General features: G+C 39.8%; 3 protein-coding genes across 4 annotated transcripts; 1 reads left to right on the forward strand and 2 right to left on the reverse strand.

Annotated features, from left to right (window-relative positions):
• The first annotated feature begins 160 nt into the window (after nt 1–160).
• mpi (mannose phosphate isomerase) lies at nt 161–10,036 on the forward strand. Of its 2 annotated transcripts, none has more exons than XM_020660573.2 (8): nt 161–203; nt 1,083–1,210; nt 2,587–2,787; nt 2,974–3,115; nt 3,546–3,725; nt 4,430–4,603; nt 5,196–5,404; nt 6,487–10,036. In XM_020660573.2, the coding sequence occupies exons 1-8, from the start codon at nt 188–190 to the stop codon at nt 6,703–6,705; spliced, it is 1,269 nt and encodes a 422-aa protein (XP_020516229.1). In that variant the 5' UTR covers nt 161–187; the 3' UTR covers nt 6,706–10,036. The 2 variants fall into 2 exon arrangements, with proteins under 2 accessions (XP_020516229.1, XP_029138432.1); XM_029282599.2 differs by lacking the exon at nt 161–203 and adding an exon at nt 296–314.
• A 351-nt stretch (nt 10,037–10,387) lies between these two features.
• LOC136176954 (protein PML-like) lies at nt 10,388–12,697 on the reverse strand. The gene is made up of 2 exons (XM_065956968.1): nt 12,433–12,697; nt 10,388–11,735 (listed from the first exon to the last, which is right to left on the reverse strand). The coding sequence occupies exons 1-2, from the start codon at nt 12,485–12,487 to the stop codon at nt 11,059–11,061; spliced, it is 732 nt and encodes a 243-aa protein (XP_065813040.1). The 5' UTR covers nt 12,488–12,697; the 3' UTR covers nt 10,388–11,058.
• Nucleotides 12,698–13,752: 1,055 nt separating this feature from the next.
• On the reverse strand, nt 13,753–16,566 carry plex9.2 (PML-like exon 9.2). Its single transcript, XM_020660870.3, has 3 exons — nt 16,226–16,566; nt 16,040–16,091; nt 13,753–14,658 (listed from the first exon to the last, which is right to left on the reverse strand). The coding sequence occupies exons 1-3, from the start codon at nt 16,232–16,234 to the stop codon at nt 14,120–14,122; spliced, it is 600 nt and encodes a 199-aa protein (XP_020516526.2). The 5' UTR covers nt 16,235–16,566; the 3' UTR covers nt 13,753–14,119.
• Between the last annotated feature and the right edge of the window lie 598 nt (nt 16,567–17,164).

Below are 17,164 nucleotides of genomic sequence, written 5' to 3' on the forward strand. Positions count from 1 at the left end.
TTTTTACTTTATTTACAACATGTTAATTACATCAGGATTCAATGCCAGGAACGAAGTTATAACTCGAGGTACAACTGATATAGAAAACAATGATGATAACAAATAAAATAGAAAAAAAAAAAAAAATCTCCGAAGCTGTTCGTCGATTCGTGACGTCACCATCGGTCTCACAACCGACGCAGAAGCCATGGAGGAAGTAAGAGGTGAGTGAGATTTTCTCCTCCTGTTAATTGTTTGAAATGATCTGTTTTAGCGAAAGAAACGGGGCTAGAAAGAGGTGCAGCGTTGTTCCACCGGATACAGGTTATAGTGAAGTAAGGACTGTGCAGAAAAGCTTTGTTGAGCAGCATCCATGTTGTTAATTCAGCTGGCGTTTTGTTTGTTGCAATGGGACTCGGGTCGTGTTTTAAAGCAGCACTGTTAATACGGGCAATTCATTGAAACAACACGCAGTTGGCTTTCTTGACGAACATTTGAAATCTCTACAGCCGTAAGCTAAGGGTAACAACATTTTATTCAAACCGGTGTCCTGGCTCAGCTGTAATCCTGCTTACTGTGTGCGTTTCTGTCAATGAACGCTGCATCGTCAGCTGGCCGGTGTTCTGCCAAATAATGTATCCCCAGTGGAATCTGCGCCCCCTTGTTTTACTGTTTTATTATGCTGGAATATATCCAGGCAGGCTATTTTTTGACTATTTATCCCTGTCAAGATATGCCACGCCTTGGTTATGCAGCTAATGTTAACATAGGCTACTGGTGTTTTTGTTAACTACTACTGTTAACATACATATAGGCCTACTAGTTTATTATAGTCCACATCATTATGTGCAGTGTTGAGAACAGAGTGTGCTTTCCCCTTTTTTTCTTTCCTGTGATACTATTGGGTAATATTAAGATAATGTAACATTTATTGACACAATCATTGTTAAACACACATCTACCCAGTGAGTGTACGCTTGTGTAAGAAATACCATTCACGTTTTTTTTTAACAATTCAAAGCTTTTGGAGGCATTCAAATGTATAGAAATTAGTCTGTATTCACTTTTTGTTTAAGAATTGAATCGATTTCTTTCCTCCTCAGTGTTTCCCCTTACCTGCGCTGTGCAAAACTATGCATGGGGGAAGGTTGGTCAGGACAGCGAGGTGGCCAAGCTGGTCATAGGTGGAGACCCGCTTGCTGTCGTGGAGGCTGGCAGGCCTTATGCAGAGGTAAAGTCAATACAGGCAAATCACAAATTAGACTGGCCCTTGAGGCAGACACTTACACCCCACTACTCTACCAGTCTACTGGAGGTTACTGCCAGAAACTAGAAACATTTTTAAATGCAATAACAAGTTTTTTTTTTTACACATTCTAGTTTTCAAGTCGATGATTTTAACTCTTACTTAAACATAAAATATGTTAACAAAGAAAGTCAGCCTCTCCAGATGAAATCAAGCAATAGGCTAGTCAGAAATGTGTACCACCATGTGTACAAAGTTTAATCAGAACTGAAAATTGTAAACACTGGATGTGCTTTTTTAAATACGTTGCATTACACAACTGAGACACATTATGTTTCCAAGTTTTGTCAAATGGGGAAAAAAGCAGTAAAAACATTAAAGTCATGAATAAGTGATGATGATAAAGAGGACTACACTTGTGTGGCAGTTTTTTTGGTTCTTGACAATTGGTGTCAACTTTGTATCATCCTTTAGATCTAGAACTTGTGCTATCCAGTACAACGATGCATCATCCTGACCTTATTTTTAGATTATTCAGGCCATAAAATGTGGTGTTGTTCCTCAGTTTCTTGGCAGAGTGCCTTGTTCTCTTCATGCCTGTCCCAAGTCTTTCCTTATTTAGCTCCAGCAGCAGGTCTGCAGGGTTTGTCATGAAGGTCGTCACTTCCAGTTATGGCAGTGCTGACATTTTCTCACACAGCGAGCCACATTAATGTCACATGTCATGGTTTGGTCATATGAACATTCATGGTTATCTTCATGGATGCACAATCCTACATTACGGCATGTGACTTCATTTTTGACCACAACTGTGACATGTTGGTCGACCTCTACTTTTGTTATGGTTAATTTTAGATTAAGAGATGTTTGGGACGATCATGCAGAAATAAAAAGTGTAAAACGTGTGTGTGTTGTTTTGCAGAAATATAGGCTCACTTAAAAAGCTGCTATTTAATAAAAGGTTACTGGTTACATGGTTTAAGCCCTGTAGCTGCAGTTAGTGTTTGTCCACCAACAAGTGCGATTCCCTGAAAGACAAAATCCTTCTTTGACATTTCAGGTAGTAACCCTCTTATCCAGAGTGATTTACTCAGTGTGGTGATGAGGATTCCTCCTTTGTCACTGAGAAAAAAACCCACTTTAGATTAAAGAATTTGATGAAATGTAAATGTCTGACACCAGGCTCTTTGTTACCAGAGATTAAAGGAGGGAGAACTGATCATTAGTTCATGTTAATTGACTTTTCAACATTTATTTCTAGTTAAATCAGAATTTTAGCTCCTCAGTTTTCCAGTCACAAAGCCCATCCTGCATCTTGAGTATTACTAATAATTCAAAGTTATCTCTGCCGTGTTTTCCAGCTGTGGATGGGTGCCCACCCTAAAGGTGATGCCCAGATTAAAGACAACAGGATCGCACAGACCACGCTGGGCCAGTGGATCGCCCACTTCCCCGCCTGCCTGGGCTCCAAGGTCAAAGACACCTTCCACGGTCAGCTGCCCTTCCTTTTCAAAGTCCTCTCTGTCAATACAGCTCTGTCCATACAGGCCCACCCCAACAGAGTGAGTACACATGCACCCACGCAGCATTCAAATCCTGTGTACCATGAATCATTATTGTTAAGTGGAGAATGACTGGACATGTTTTTTTTTCTTCCAATGCATAAAACAGTTTTATGTTTGTCTTTATGCGCTATGCCTGCCCTCTTTGTTAACCCTCTCTCTTTTCAATCATTATGGTTTGGTCAGGAGTTAGCTGCTCGTCTCCATGCTCAGTTTCCGGAGCACTATCCAGACAACAACCACAAGCCAGAGATGGCCATAGCGCTTACCTGCTTCCAGGGCCTCTGCGGCTTCAGACCAGTGGAGGAGATACTAGGCTTTCTTAAATGTAAGTCTCATGGGAACATTAGTGGATTTTGGATTGATCTTTAGAGAGTTAATGGAGATTAAAAGGAACAAAGATGTGGTTTACAGTGTTGAAAACTGAATATCATACAAAGAGCTTTCCTTTGGGGCGCTGGTGGCGCAGTGGTTGGTGCGCGCGCCCCATGTATGGAGACTGTGGTCTTCCGGGCGGGCGGCCCGGCTTCGAATCCGGCCTGTGGCTCCTTTTCCCACATGTCGTTCTCCGCTCTCTCTCCCTGGTTTCCGACTCTGTCTACTGGCCTCTCTCTCCAATAGAGGCACAAAAAGCCCAAAAATAAATCTTTAAAAAAAAAAAGAGCTTTCCTTTAAATGGTAGATGTTTCCCAAAAAAATACATTCAGACCGATTCAGACGTGTGTGTGTGTGTGTGTGTGTGTGTGTGTATCCATCAGGTGTCCCGGAGTTTCGTGCTCTGGTCGGCAATGAGGCGGCGGACGAGCTGCAAGGCTGCATGGGAAATGCAGTTCAAACGAGCCAAGTGCTGAAGAAGTGCTTCACAAGGATGATGAACTGTGAGAAGAAGGTGTTCGTAGATCAGCTCAACATGCTGGTCAAGAGAGTCACTGAGGAGGGTAAGGAGGCTGAGGGATGTAAGTTATAGGCTCCTAAGGAAAGAAAAACAAAGTTAAATTCCAGTTTTATTCCCTACGTTAGTTGTTTTTTCATTAATCAAAAGTAGAGAGCAGTCGAGGGGTCAAAACACTAAAAGATGTCTGAGTTTAGAAGTGAAGCCTTTTCTTTGTTGCACGCTAAAATCTGGAACACAATGAGAGGGTTTCTCAATATGTTTACACAATGCTTAATTTCATCATAGTTTACACTACTGGCCACTTACGTAAGGGGTGTTAAAACACATATCCACCAGTTTAAAAAAAGACTCCTCTTAGTTGTGGAACTTGCAGAAGCACAAAATTAGTCATGAGAAGCCACGACAGAGGACAGCCAGCGTCTTTACAGGTTAAAATACGACAGCCGCCTGTCAAAGTAGGGACATTTATTTTGCCAGAAGCTGTGCCAGAATTTCCCACTCTGCTTCTGCAGTAATGAAACAAGTTCTTTTTGAAATTTGAAGTAAATTATAACCACTAGGTTCAGATTTGTCAGTGCTTTTTGCCTCTTTTCAAATGATTTGCTCATTCATCTCAGTACCAGAGACACAGAGACTCTCCTCATCCCTGTCAGACACTTTCTTTTGAAATCTACCAACAACATGTAACTACTGCAATGTGTCTTACTCACATAAAAACACTCCTGGCTGTGTTTGTGACCCATGTAGGGGCAGCTGGAAAGGACACATCCAGCAGTAATGGTGACCTGTTGCTCCGCCTCCACTCCCAGTACCCCGGAGACATTGGCTGCTTCTCCATCTACTTTCTCAACTACATGGTATTGGACCCGGGACAGGCCATGTTCCTGGGAGCCAATGAGCCTCACGCATATATTTATGGAGGTGAGATGATACTTTTTCAAACACTCTACATCTTATCCAGGCTGACTACAGCACGAGTAGCTGAACTTTTACACTTTCATGTGCTATGACAGATAGTCAGTGGGGAAGTATTTAAGGAGAAGACTGACATTATTCTATTCTATGGTACTGTTGACTGTTGATTAGATGATTTAAAGCACCTGTGAGGAGCTATTTGATGGTTATTAAACTGACTAAAATTAATACTGATGCCTCTGTAAGACCTACTGAAGTGAATATCTGAACCACTGTGGCGGGGTTAGAGTGAGAGGAATAGTGATAAACAGCACACTGCCGTTACAGCCTTAAAATAATATTTCCATGGTGAAGATTCTCGATGAGTGATGTATTTTAAAAAGAAAGCAGGATGATATTTTTTTAAACACTTCCTACACATGTAAAGGACAAAATCTACTATGAATTTTTACTTGCTTGCTTCATACTGTATCTACTTGAAAATGAACTTAAAGATAAGAGAGGTGCTTAACATGCGCTTTAAAGAAGAGCAAACCGCACCCTCTGCTTGTCCAATACTTGCCATTTAAAAGTTCCTTCTTCTGTTTTTTTAATCCAGACTGTATTGAGTGCATGGCCTGCTCAGACAACACAGTGAGAGCCGGTCTCACACCAAAATACATCGACGTGAACACACTGTGTGAGATGCTGAGCTACACCCCGGCCTCCGCCAGCTCCAAAATCTTCCCGTGTGAACAAGATGCCTCAGACCCCTTTGTGTCCCTGTACGACCCCCCAGTGCCAGACTTCACTGTCATGAGGATACAGGTAGGAAACCCCCTTCTCACTTCAACCTGATAAAACCATACATTTATATAGTAGATTTAGGACTTTGGTGGATTTTAAATTCCTCCAGTGTGTCACTTTGATAATCAATAAAAAACAAGAAACATTTACAGCTTTTAAAAGTTTGTCTGACTTCAAATTAAAGGTGTGCCGTTTTAATGTGGAGAAGAAACAAGCTTAGCTTTATTATGTGAAATCTGTCTGGATGAGTCAACCCTCTTGGCACTTCTGCTGTTGCACTGTGGGTTTTCCTGCTATGACATCAACATTACAGCCAGGAAAAAATCTATTCAATCTGCTTTAAAGTTTGACAGCAGCATAAACAGTTCAGTTAATCCCCATAATCCTCAGAGAGTGTGTGTGTGTGTGTGTGTGTGTGTGTGTGTGTGTGTGTGTGTGTGTGTGTGTGTGTGTGTGTGTGTGTGTGTGTGTGTGTGTGTGTGTGTGTGTGTGTGTGTGTGTGTGTGTGTGTGTGTGTGTGTGTGTGTGTGTGTGTGTGTGTGTGTGTGTGTGTGTGTGTGTGTGTGTGTGTGTGTGTGTGTGTGTGTGTGTGTGTGTGTGTGTGTGTGTGTGTGTGTGTGTGTGTGTGTGTGTGTGTGTACACAGGCTGGGAGTGCAAAACAAAATTTCAAAGTGTGAGACAAATTTACATTTGGAAAAACAAAGTTTCAAAACCAAAACACTTTTACCAAGGACAAAATACATTTACATTTTATAAAACAAATGTACAAGATGTGAAACACTTTTACAAGTGCTGAAATACATTTACAAGTGGCAGAACACTTGTCAATTTGTCTCAGTGCTTGTAAAAGTGTTTTGGGTTTTGTAACTTTTTTTTAATAAAATGTAAAAATGTTTTTCAAAATGTAAATTTGTCTCAAGCTTTGTAAAAGTGTTTCACACTTTGTAATTTTGTTTTGCACTTCCACCATATATAAAGTCACCCCACATTAACTTGGCCTCATGTGACATCATAACTTAACTCCTGCTTATGAGAGCACCATCAAAGTGTGTATTACAGTCACGATGCACCCACTGTAACAGGGTGACATTCTGTCCCACAGGTCCCGGCCTCAGTGAAGCAGTACACCGTTGCGCCGGTCGACAGTGCCAGCATCATTCTGGTCATTGAAGGGGACGCCACGGCAACCTCGGCCGCCGCCCTCTCTGACGTCACACTGAGACGCGGCACCGTCCTGTTTGTTTCAGCTAACGAGAGCGTCGCTCTGCACATCACCTCCCAGTCAGGGATGAACATGTTCAGGGCCTGCTGCCTCCTGTAGCTGTGAGTGAGAAACCTTCAGACCACCTGTGTTTGTTTCCCTCTGGTATGACTCAGCGACATCGACTTTGTGTTTTGGAGTGAGCCCAATGGTCGCATCACTCTGTGAGAAGGTAGTACACTCAAGGTTTAAGACAGTGTTGATGCCCATTTGTGCCCACTGCTCCCCCCCCCCAACCAAAACAACAGTGTCCCTTAGGTTTTAACAACAAGCAGTTTTTCATTTCCACTGGATTTAAACTGGTTTTAACTTTTTTACCTGTAGTAGTGCACTAACATCTTGTAAACACATGGAGGATGAGTACATCCTTCATAATCTAAGGATTAAGAATGAAAATGTTACATTAAATAGTTCCTTGGTGAGAAAACTTTCTCTATATAACATCTGTTAAGTAGCTGTTGAGCAGCTCAGAGGAGATACAAAAAATATACAAGATAAGCAAGCAAACCACGAGATACAATCAGAAGCTCTAGATGACCTAATCTACAAACATATTCTTGGGGTTTTCCCAAAATCATTCAAAAATAACTGAGAAGCCTGAGAATCACTCCACCTAAAAAAAAAAAAAAAAGTCTAGTTTGTACTCAATTGATAAATATTTCTATTTGAAGGGTTTCTCTTCAGTGTTGTAGACATTTTTCATTTTATTCCTAATACACTTACAGCTGAATATTCCTACCTTCTGGTCTGACACAATGATAATTACTTGCACCAACCTTGATAAGTCAGACTGGACTGCAGCAGGGTGGGGGAAATGTTTACACTGGAGCAGTTCACCACCAAACACTGCTTTGTGCAACTACAGCACCACTGAGCATGTCTGATATATTAGCCAGCAGTTGTCTCTCTGCAGGGTGCAATGACCTGTTTAATCATTTGAGTTAAGCTTGAACTATTAAAAACCCACCTCTGGGAAACATCCATTCTTCGTTGAGAGCATATAGTGTAATGCTGAGATGCCTGTGCATGTTTGACTCAGAGCAGTAATACTGGAGGGGGGGGTCATCTATCTCAACGCCCCCCTCCCCCGGAGAGTGTTACTGCATGTAACTGTTACGAGTGCATGTTAACAGTCTGGAAATTTCTCCTCAAAGTAGTGAACAGTCGTAGAAATCATTAAAAAAAACACAAAATAGGAGCAAGCAAAGAAAGGCCACCTACTATCTTCATCCCATTCAGCACGCCACCATTAGAACCAGGAATGTATCTTTATAAAACTTTATCTTCTATATGACAGAAAATAAGAGTTGTTCCGGTACCAGCCCCAGTATTAGAAATGATCCTGATGCTACCTAAAGTGTTGATTCTGCAAGTACACAAGTCGCTGCAAATTAGCCACTGGTAGAAACCTGTATGCATGGCATCTACTTTGTTTTACATATGAAGTGATGTTCATTACATAAAATGAAATATTACAACTGCAGGTGGCAGCTTGTGTTTTAGAAAGGCACAGAACCTGATTTCAGGTAACTTATCAAACAACTGCAGTGCCTTTGCTTGCAGACAGTAACTTCAATCATAGCAAGCAAAATGTCATCCATCAGTGTTTCCAGTCACACATAATTAGGGCACGACCAATGCAGGATTTTTTGGTCTGATACCGATATTGGAGAGATAATAATCTGGTACCGATATGTCGGCCGATATCTTTCTCAGATCTGTCTTCGATCTGTAGAGATAGATAGATAGAGATATACACATATCCTTCAAATGCAGTTTTCAAACACTTACGGAAAAGATATATAATTAAGACTAGATGGTCTCTCAACTGGAGAGTAACTGTGCATATACATGTGTCACCGCTTGAGACTCTGGAGAGTGATAATGTTAATTGTAATCCATATAGCGCCCTCTGCTGGTAAAAGAGAACTGCTAGTGTAATACAATGAAACTCAAGTGAAATGATTTTTGACTGGTGAATAAATCTAGTAATATCGGTGCACATCGTGAGAAATGTATCCGATACCAATAGTCACTTGATGTGCTAATATTGGCAGATATTATGGGCTGGCCGATTAATCGGTCGGGCCCTTTTTAAAATAATTTAAAGGCCTGTTTACGTTGGTTCAGCGTTGAGTACTTTAGTGCTCGAAGCAAGGTTTAAAACAGGTACAGCAATATTACAACATACTGTACACAGGGTTAGTAAACAGCTATTTATTTTTTGGTATGGGGTACTGAGTATCAGCCAATACTGAAGTTATGATATTGGAATCAGAAGGTAACGGTATTGGAACATCTCTTTGAAACAGCGCCTCTGCTGCTCGTTGCAAACCAACCTGCAACATTCACGTCCTGTACAGTTGTGTGAGAAAATGCTGCATTCAATTTTATAATATTAAAGGAATCAACATGTCTGTATTTCTGACTATTTGGAGCCAAATGTTTCAGACTTTTGCATGTGTTATTGTTTGTACTGATCCATCTATAGTGAGAGAGATGATGCCTGAAGACACCCTGTATCATAAGGTCTCACTTTGTACATTATGACATCATGAGGTTGGTGGTTTGTCTCCACTTTGAGATCTTTTCTGGTCACCACTTTCCAACATGTTGCTACGCAAGTGTAACTCTGTTATTTCAGCTTGGTTTGAAATGTCTGTGTAATATCCCAGTTTATACCAGGGGCTGTTGAAACCTAACAATCATGACGTGGGTCTCACTGTTGTAACAGCTTTTATATGTAATCTTGATTCTAATATTTGGAAAGGAAAGCAGAGCTTGACCTGTGACAGTGACTTTGGTGAAGTGAACCAACCCTGGTGATGCTTTGTTTCCTTTGTCATTAATGTATCAGTGATGAAGGTCGATCAATATGCTTGTCCTTACTATAGATGCACTAAAACCTTTATGATGTTTGTTGTTGTAAAGACTGTTTGAAAGGAAGATAATTAACAGATACAAGACGGGAGTCAGGCCTTAAAAAAGCTACATTTTTGGAAAATGAAAACAATCATCCTACATCTTTATTTTTTTTAATCATATTTCCAGATGTTTTATTGAGCAACTTAATCTCCAAGAGGTCACTTTAATATCTCACATGATAACCACACCTTTGTTACTGATCTTGTTTTACTTCACTTTAACGCTGTTCTTCCAAGACTTTGCACTGTTTTTTTTTTGGTTTCTCTTTAACTCATGTCCTTCGAGTGCCCACTGATCTGAAGGCCACAATGTTTTCACCTTGATTGACCTTTGTGAGGATTTTTCCTTTTGAGTACTTCCACACTGAGGACATGGTGTCATATTTTTGAGTTTGGTGATTAAGTAGCCTGAGACTGAAGAGGACATGTGTAAGTAGAAACTGGTTTAATAAAGCCTTGTTCTGTTACTTACTGTGTATGTGCCGTTTGTTGTGAAATTAGCACTAATGGTTTATGGAAGAGATGGATGACTGAGGTTTCTGTCTAACTTCGAGCCTGTTGTCTTTAGATTGGGTCACAGTCTAGAAATGTTTAGAACAGGATTTTCATCAGTGTTAGTACCTGATTACTTGAGCTGGGGAAAATGTGATGATTTTAATGTTCTTAAGAGTAATTAACCAATTATTAATGATTATTAATTATTTTGTACATATATTTATGTTGATTTCAGCAACTTCTCCCATCCCAACTAGAAGTTTAAATATTCATGTTTCTCAAGCGTTAACCAGCGATTAAGTCTAATCATTCTGGACACACTGTGCAAATATACATTATTTATTAACACATTCATAAACTTAAAAAAAACATCAGTAGAGCTCACCAAAAACTTGAAGAGAATTCAGAAAAAAAGAACTAAAAACATTCCCAGTAACAACCAGTGGTGACTGAAAATCAAGTTCTGCTGTTTATAGAAGTTAGAGACACATACTTGAAATCTTCACTCTTCATTAACAGACGTTTAAGTGTTGGCTTTATACAAAGTGCACTTTATGCAGATAACAGTCATCTATAAGTGAAGACACAACAGACAGTAATCTTAAGGTTCCCTTTGATGAACCACAAGAGCAGCTACAGACCAAGATGTCAACAACCTCGTCCTTCTCTTCCTCTAAAGTGCATGTGGGTTTTTGTTTTTTTTTAAAGGTTTTTTTTTTTTTAAAGGTTGACACTTACAGATCGTAGACCTCAGATTGACAAATCCAAATCCAAAAAGAAATAAAGGCCATCACAACCTAAAGTAAGTACTGCATTCAGCTGAGGTGGAATCATATTTTTGCACATTTGTTCATTATGTTTCTCTTTGCTTCACTAAAAAGGATGTTGGAGGTGATTTTTCTTCAGTCATGTTTTATGTGTTCTACTATCCACCAAGCTGCCAGTCGCCTGTGTAATTATCTCATTGTACGTCACTGATGTAGAAAAAGTTCTATCATCCTTTAGGTTCTTCCTCATGCTCCTCTGCTTTGTCTCCTGTGAGCTTCACTGTCTTTCTGAAGTGCTCCCACAGAGGGCGCTGTTGTGGAGGATTACAGGCCACTTTGGATTTAGCAGCTTTAACGGCAGGTTTGTTTTTCATGGTGTCCAGAGTAAATCTGTGCCTGTGGATCAACTCAGGTGTGGGCTGAAGCACACTGTACAGAGCCTGTAATGCCCGCACATCCTCCAAAGCATCATGGGCCTTGTAGTCCACACCCAGTAACTCCCTGACCAGGTTCTCCTGTCGAAAACTCTTGAGGTCGCGGTCCTTCAGCATCTCCCGAGCCAGCAGCAGAGTGTCGACGCAGCCTGAGATCGAAGAGTCAAACTCTGCTCTGAGGTCAAGTTCGTCCAGAGCTCGAGCCAGCAGGCGACAGTCAAAGCGCCGAATGTTGTGGCCGACGACAAGGGGGCGTTCGAGCATTTGCAGGAAAGCTATGAAGGAGACGAGGACCTCTCTCAGGGAGTTGGTGAGGACGAGCTGGCGATGGAGGTACAGTCTGTGTCTGCGAACCCTGAAGCCGGTGACTTTGGCGGCTCCTCGCTGCATCCGACATCGAGGGACGACGTAGAGATTGAGGGAGTGACCTCCGCTCACCGCAGCCAGCTGGACGATTTCACAACTCTGATCTGGTAGAAAAACATGCAGAGGAAAGGCTTCACTTCGTGTGCTTTAAATGTTGTCTTTTTTAGATGATACTGACACTGAATGTTAAAGCAGCAAATTTAGAACTTCCCTTGGTTAAGCAACATTTATATCAACAACATTTAGAAAAAAAGGACATGTTGCCATTTCTTGGATGATACAAATTGAGTTACTTTGATGCAAAATTTAAAACATTACTAATATTAAATGATCATTGTTGTCATATCAATGTGTGTTGATTTCAAATGGAGATTCATCAAATTAAACCCCAAAAAAATGAAAACACATTGACATTAATATAGTGGGAGTCGCAGGGTTCTGATTCACTGGAAATAAAAAAAACAACAACACAAGTAGAGCATAAACACTGATCCAAAATGTAAAAGGGCCTCACGGTGAACATCCCTTATGAGAATTTATTTTGGACAATTTGGATCAGTTAATTAATTAAGGCTTCATGTATTTGGTTTTATACGTTTCTGTTATTTCATAAGCAGGAAAATGTTGTTTGGTATTAATGGCCTCTTCACCCATTCAACAAAAAGCGAATGAGTAATCAATAAAGGCAAATTAATGCGGATTTTGGGACCATTTGTTGTCGTTTTGTTGAAAATTAAATAGACCATTAGCTTTAGTCCTAAACAGCACAGGACAGGTGAACAGGTGAACAGGTGATCTCACCCAGACCAGTTGTCTCCAAGTCAAAGAAAACCAGCGACTGTTCTGAGTTTTGCATCCCGCCTCCGCCTCAATGATTTAAATAAAACAAATTAAGAGGAAAATAGACGAGAGAAACAAATACAGACTAAAGGAAATGACCAAAGTATTTCGCTCGTCGTTTGTATCCCATGTTGACTTTCTGTCCGTCGTTTTAAACACCCGGGTAAATACTCTGGACTGTGTGCGGGACACCGACACACAACTGAGGAAAATTGCGCAAGCGCAGACAAACACTTTCTTCTTCTCCTCTAAAATATGAACCAAACACGCCTCCCAGGCACAATGCTGCCCCCTTCAGGAGTGCAAAATGCAACAAGAAAGCAGTCAATAAAAAGGTGGATACAATACTGAGTCAGCATAAGGTATATTTTTTATTTAATCCAACAGAAATGTTAGTCGCATATTTACCGAGATGGAAGAAGACCAACTTAAACACCTAAATATAAGTTATATATTTAGAGGAATACTTGAGGAAGTCAATATACAATCTATCAGCAAAAAAAAAATACTGTGATTATGATCCTCTCATTTAAAAATATTTATGTCCAAAATTATTGTATTTTAGTGCAATTCTTCCTTTTTCATCTGAATTTATTAATGTTTATATTTTCAGAAACATTTAAATTATTTTTTAGGTGTGTCCTTATTTCCTTTTTCTTAAGTATCAAAAACAAAGACTCCTTTTTGTTTGTTTACTTATTTTTGTGTTTAATGGATTTGATGTTTTAATCATTATTTTTAATGAAGCTGTGATAACCAATTGTCCACTCTTTTATAACAATGAGGCTAACAGGAAAATAGGCTAATTAAAATATATTTTCATCAAAGCTTATTGAAAGCGCGCTGAACTCTTTGGGAAATTTATTTTTGAAATATTTGAGGACAGATTCTTATGTTGCTTTCCACTTAAGTTTTGTTGTGCTAACAGCATAAACAACATACAGTACACCTAAACAACATTTTCAAAGGGAACAAACAACTCTTTCACTGCTTTTCCTTTCTGGTTATTGAAAATTGGTGCAACATTATCTCTTGGAAAAATAAAAAAAGCACTGGGGCACTGGTAGCGTAGTGGTTACTGTGCATGCCCCATGTAAAGAGGCCATGGTCCTCCAAGCGGGTGGACCGGGCCTGAATCCGACCTGTGGCTCCATTCCCGCATGTCATTGCCCACTCTCTCTCTATCCCAGATTTCTGACTCACTGTCCTACTGTATCTCTCAAATAAAGGCACAAAAAGCCCAGAAATAAACCTTTAAAAAAAAAAAAAAAAAGCACCAAGTTGGTTATAAAAATTACATGATGTTTATTGTCTATGTTTGAAAAAAGTGCAACAATTCACCAGAGGCACAAAGAGTACCACAGTTATGAAGATGAGACATGTTACAGTGAGTTAGAAAAAAAGCTTAAAAACTAAATATAAATCATTTCACAGAATAAAAATTATACATGCCTGTATTTTTAGGTTATGACATTCATTATTTCTCTCCTAACACACCAAAGATAATTTAACCATCACCTGTTTTCTTATACTGAACATCCAAAATATGCACGTCAAACCACCTGAGGGTGCATGATGACAACACAATGCTTTTTATCATAAATAAAATATTTTGGTTGTTTTGGTCAGATTGATTTCTGTAGCTTTGTTAAAATGAAAGCGCCGCGTTGTAGATGAACCTCGAGACAGTCCGTCTGTTAAGGCTCCAACTGTTGAACAGGTTCTGCAGCATCCGGGCGTCTTCCACAGCGTTGTGGGCGTCGTAGGTCTGTCCAAGGAAGTGGTCGACCAAATTGACCTGAGAATAACTGGCCAAACCGTAATAGACATTCTTGCTCAGCAGGAAGGTGTCCAGAAACCCCGACACCACCTGCAGGAACTCCTGCCGCAGGGAGATCTGTCGCAGCACTCTCATGAGCACCGGTGCATCAAACCGCCGGGCACTGTGCGCTGCCAGCAGCAGAGGGTGGCGGAAGGAGCGAAGAAAGGCGATGAAGGAGGTCAGAGCCTCGACCAGAGGGATGGTGTCCACAGTTCTCCCTCTGAGAGACAGGACGCCATCACTGACGGTGAAGCCTGTGACATTTCGGGCGCTCTCAGTGAGCTCGCGGCGGGGGACGGTGTAGACATTAAAGACCCTCTCCCCACAGACGGCTGACAACTGGATGATGTCACACACAGTAGTGTCTGAAAGTAGAACAGAGATGGATGGGTTAAATGGCGTAAAGGGCAAAAGAAAATATAAATGAAGCTGGTCCATGCTGGTTTTCTACTGGTACGGTTAAAATGAACTCCCATTTCATAGTTAGAAAAGTTAATGTGACAGCTGTCCATTGCTGTTTTCACACATGCAACCCTGAACATTTCTAGAAAATGTCCAGCATGTTCCTTCGATTATGTCGTGTAGCTGAGGCCTCGTGTCTGCCACAGGAAGTCTCAGAGGCTGGTTTGTGGTCGGACACAGAAGTGAACTCAATTGTGTAATTCTAAAAGTACAAAACAGCTCCGCCCCTTTTCTTTCTAAACCGTGAGCTTTTATTTCTCGAGAACTGGAAGTGATGATTAGGGAGTCATAATGCACATGTGAGAAGATTAGAAAGCAAAAGATTAGAAAATGAAAGGCAGTCTGTTTCTCCTAATCAACATAAAGACTCCACCTGATGCCTGCGGACAGCAATTGAACTGATAAAAATATTATCAGGTCGTTAACACTTTAGATAGCAGGTGTAGCTATGGCAACCAAAGAAGGCAACAGTTAGGACACTTTAATCAAGAAATAAAAGCTAAGTGGGTTAACAGTCCACAAAATGATGTAATGGTTCTGAGCAGTGTTTGAACAACACATATTTACAACTTGTTATTCCATTTTATTTTACTTTAAACTGAAATATTATCTTATTTAAAAAAACAAATCTTTGTAATTAAGTAAAGAAGAAGTGGCTGAAAGTTTTGAAAATAATTCTATTAAGGATGCACTAGCCCAATTATTTTTCTCTCTGAGCTCAGTAACGCAATTTGACTGAAACTTAAAATTACATTTATTGTTGATTTATCGGTAACTGTGTTCTGGACACCAATAAAAAAAATTGAAAAATTGTGAAAAACATTATGGCCTCAAGTTTTTTGTTTTTACCTCAATCTGGAATTTCTTTCCTTTAATTTTGCCCACCACTGCCCCATTAGACTTTTATTTTGATTCAATAATTTTGACTTTTTTTTTTTTTTTTTTATTTCATTTTTTTTTTTTTTACTTTTCTCAACCAGATTTATTGAGAAATACAATTATTGGCATTTAACTCTATATTACAGCCAATCAAAAAATCCAAACCTAAAAAAACAATAACAAATCAACATTGATTTTTATCCCCCCACATTTCGTCCATATTTTTTTCGATAATTTGATTTTGGGTTGATTTTATTAGGCTATGTTGATTAAAGTCACGGACTCACTCATCACAGATAGTACAAAAATGTAGGATTATATTTAACTTCATTAATTACATTATAACTAATAAAATGGTGACAAGCAGAAAAACTCAAAGTAGTAATGATATAAAGTGATTCTTACCTAATCCAGTGGTCTCCAAGTCAAAGAAAACGATGGTTTTGAAGTCAGACATCTGCGGGATTTAAAGAGGTAAGTATTTTTTTTTTAAATGTAGCCTACTGACCTACACGAACTTTTTAGTTTCATAAAACATTTAAAAATGAACAGAGTTAATAATGGAAGCAAAATAACTTGATGCGAACTCACCGTGGACATAGGGAAGTGAAATCAGCTGATCGTTTCTGTGACAGATTTCATGTGAAGTCAGTCCCGTAAAATCAGCTGTTATATCCTCCACTGTACCTTGTCCACAGGGGAGGGAGCCACAGGTGAATCACTCCCGAGGCATTGCAAAACCTAAACCAGTCATTGTAACTTTCATTTTAGTAGAAGAGAAACTCGAAGAGTTTTCTTTTCTCCTTCCCGTGAATCTCCTCCCGTTCAGCTGTGCTCTGCTCGACCGGTACCAGGGTCACATTCACTCAACAAAAGAGTTGTGTTTTTTTTTTTCTCTGTGAAGGTGGAATCTTCCTCGCTGTTCGTTTACTTTCACTTTTCACCCGGTGGATGACAGGAAGTTGAAAAAAAAATAAAAAAGGCTTTTGTTATGGCAACTGTCGCGTGGACAACTCATGAGAATAAAAACTTATTCTAGGTAGGCTATGTTTGAAAATACAACCAATTCACGATTAAATAAAGTAAATAAATGCTATTTTCCACAAATACAAACTATGTGTCACTGTATAAACAGGGAAATATACACAAACAAACAAACAGCACTGCTCTAACATTAAAGCTGTACATTTTTTAAAGAACATTTTGATTAAAATCAAAATTGTTGATCATTGCATGTCACTGAAATTGTTTATTAAAATAAATGTGCATTATCTGAATCCCTCCATTGTATTTATTTATTTTTATTTTTATTTTTTTATTTTTCAGATCTGAATCAAATAATCAATCAGCAATAGCGCTCGCCTTACTAGCCAATCAGAGCGAGTCTGTGAGTAGAAGGTTAGGGTTTCTTGGCACGGCGCGGCTTGAATCCTTCGCTAGCGAGAATAAAAATGGCGGACCTGCGCAGAAGTTTTGCTCTAGGCTGGGGGTGGAGTCCATGGGTGGAGATACCAGCAGAGGGGAGGGGAT

Source organism: Labrus bergylta, chromosome 7 (assembly GCF_963930695.1).
Source record: "Labrus bergylta chromosome 7, fLabBer1.1, whole genome shotgun sequence".
Classification (NCBI taxonomy): domain Eukaryota; kingdom Metazoa; phylum Chordata; class Actinopteri; order Labriformes; family Labridae; genus Labrus; species Labrus bergylta.

Excerpts from the sequence above, each read along its gene's own strand:
- plex9.2 (XM_020660870.3), bottom strand. Across the intron at positions 14,659-16,039 it reads CTTGGAGACCACTGGATTAG|ACACTACTGTGTGTGACATC; the intron begins GTAAGAATCACT and ends TTCTACTTTCAG.
- mpi (XM_020660573.2), top strand. Across the intron at positions 3,116-3,545 it reads GATACTAGGCTTTCTTAAAT|GTGTCCCGGAGTTTCGTGCT; the intron begins GTAAGTCTCATG and ends TGTATCCATCAG. Across the intron at positions 4,604-5,195 it reads TCACGCATATATTTATGGAG|ACTGTATTGAGTGCATGGCC; the intron begins GTGAGATGATAC and ends TTTTTAATCCAG.
- LOC136176954 (XM_065956968.1), bottom strand. The coding sequence starts at position 12,487 with ATGCAAAACTCAGAACAGTCGCTGGTTTTCTTTGACTTGGAGACAACT. Across the intron at positions 11,736-12,432 it reads CTTGGAGACAACTGGTCTGG|ATCAGAGTTGTGAAATCGTC; the intron begins GTGAGATCACCT and ends TTTTTCTACCAG.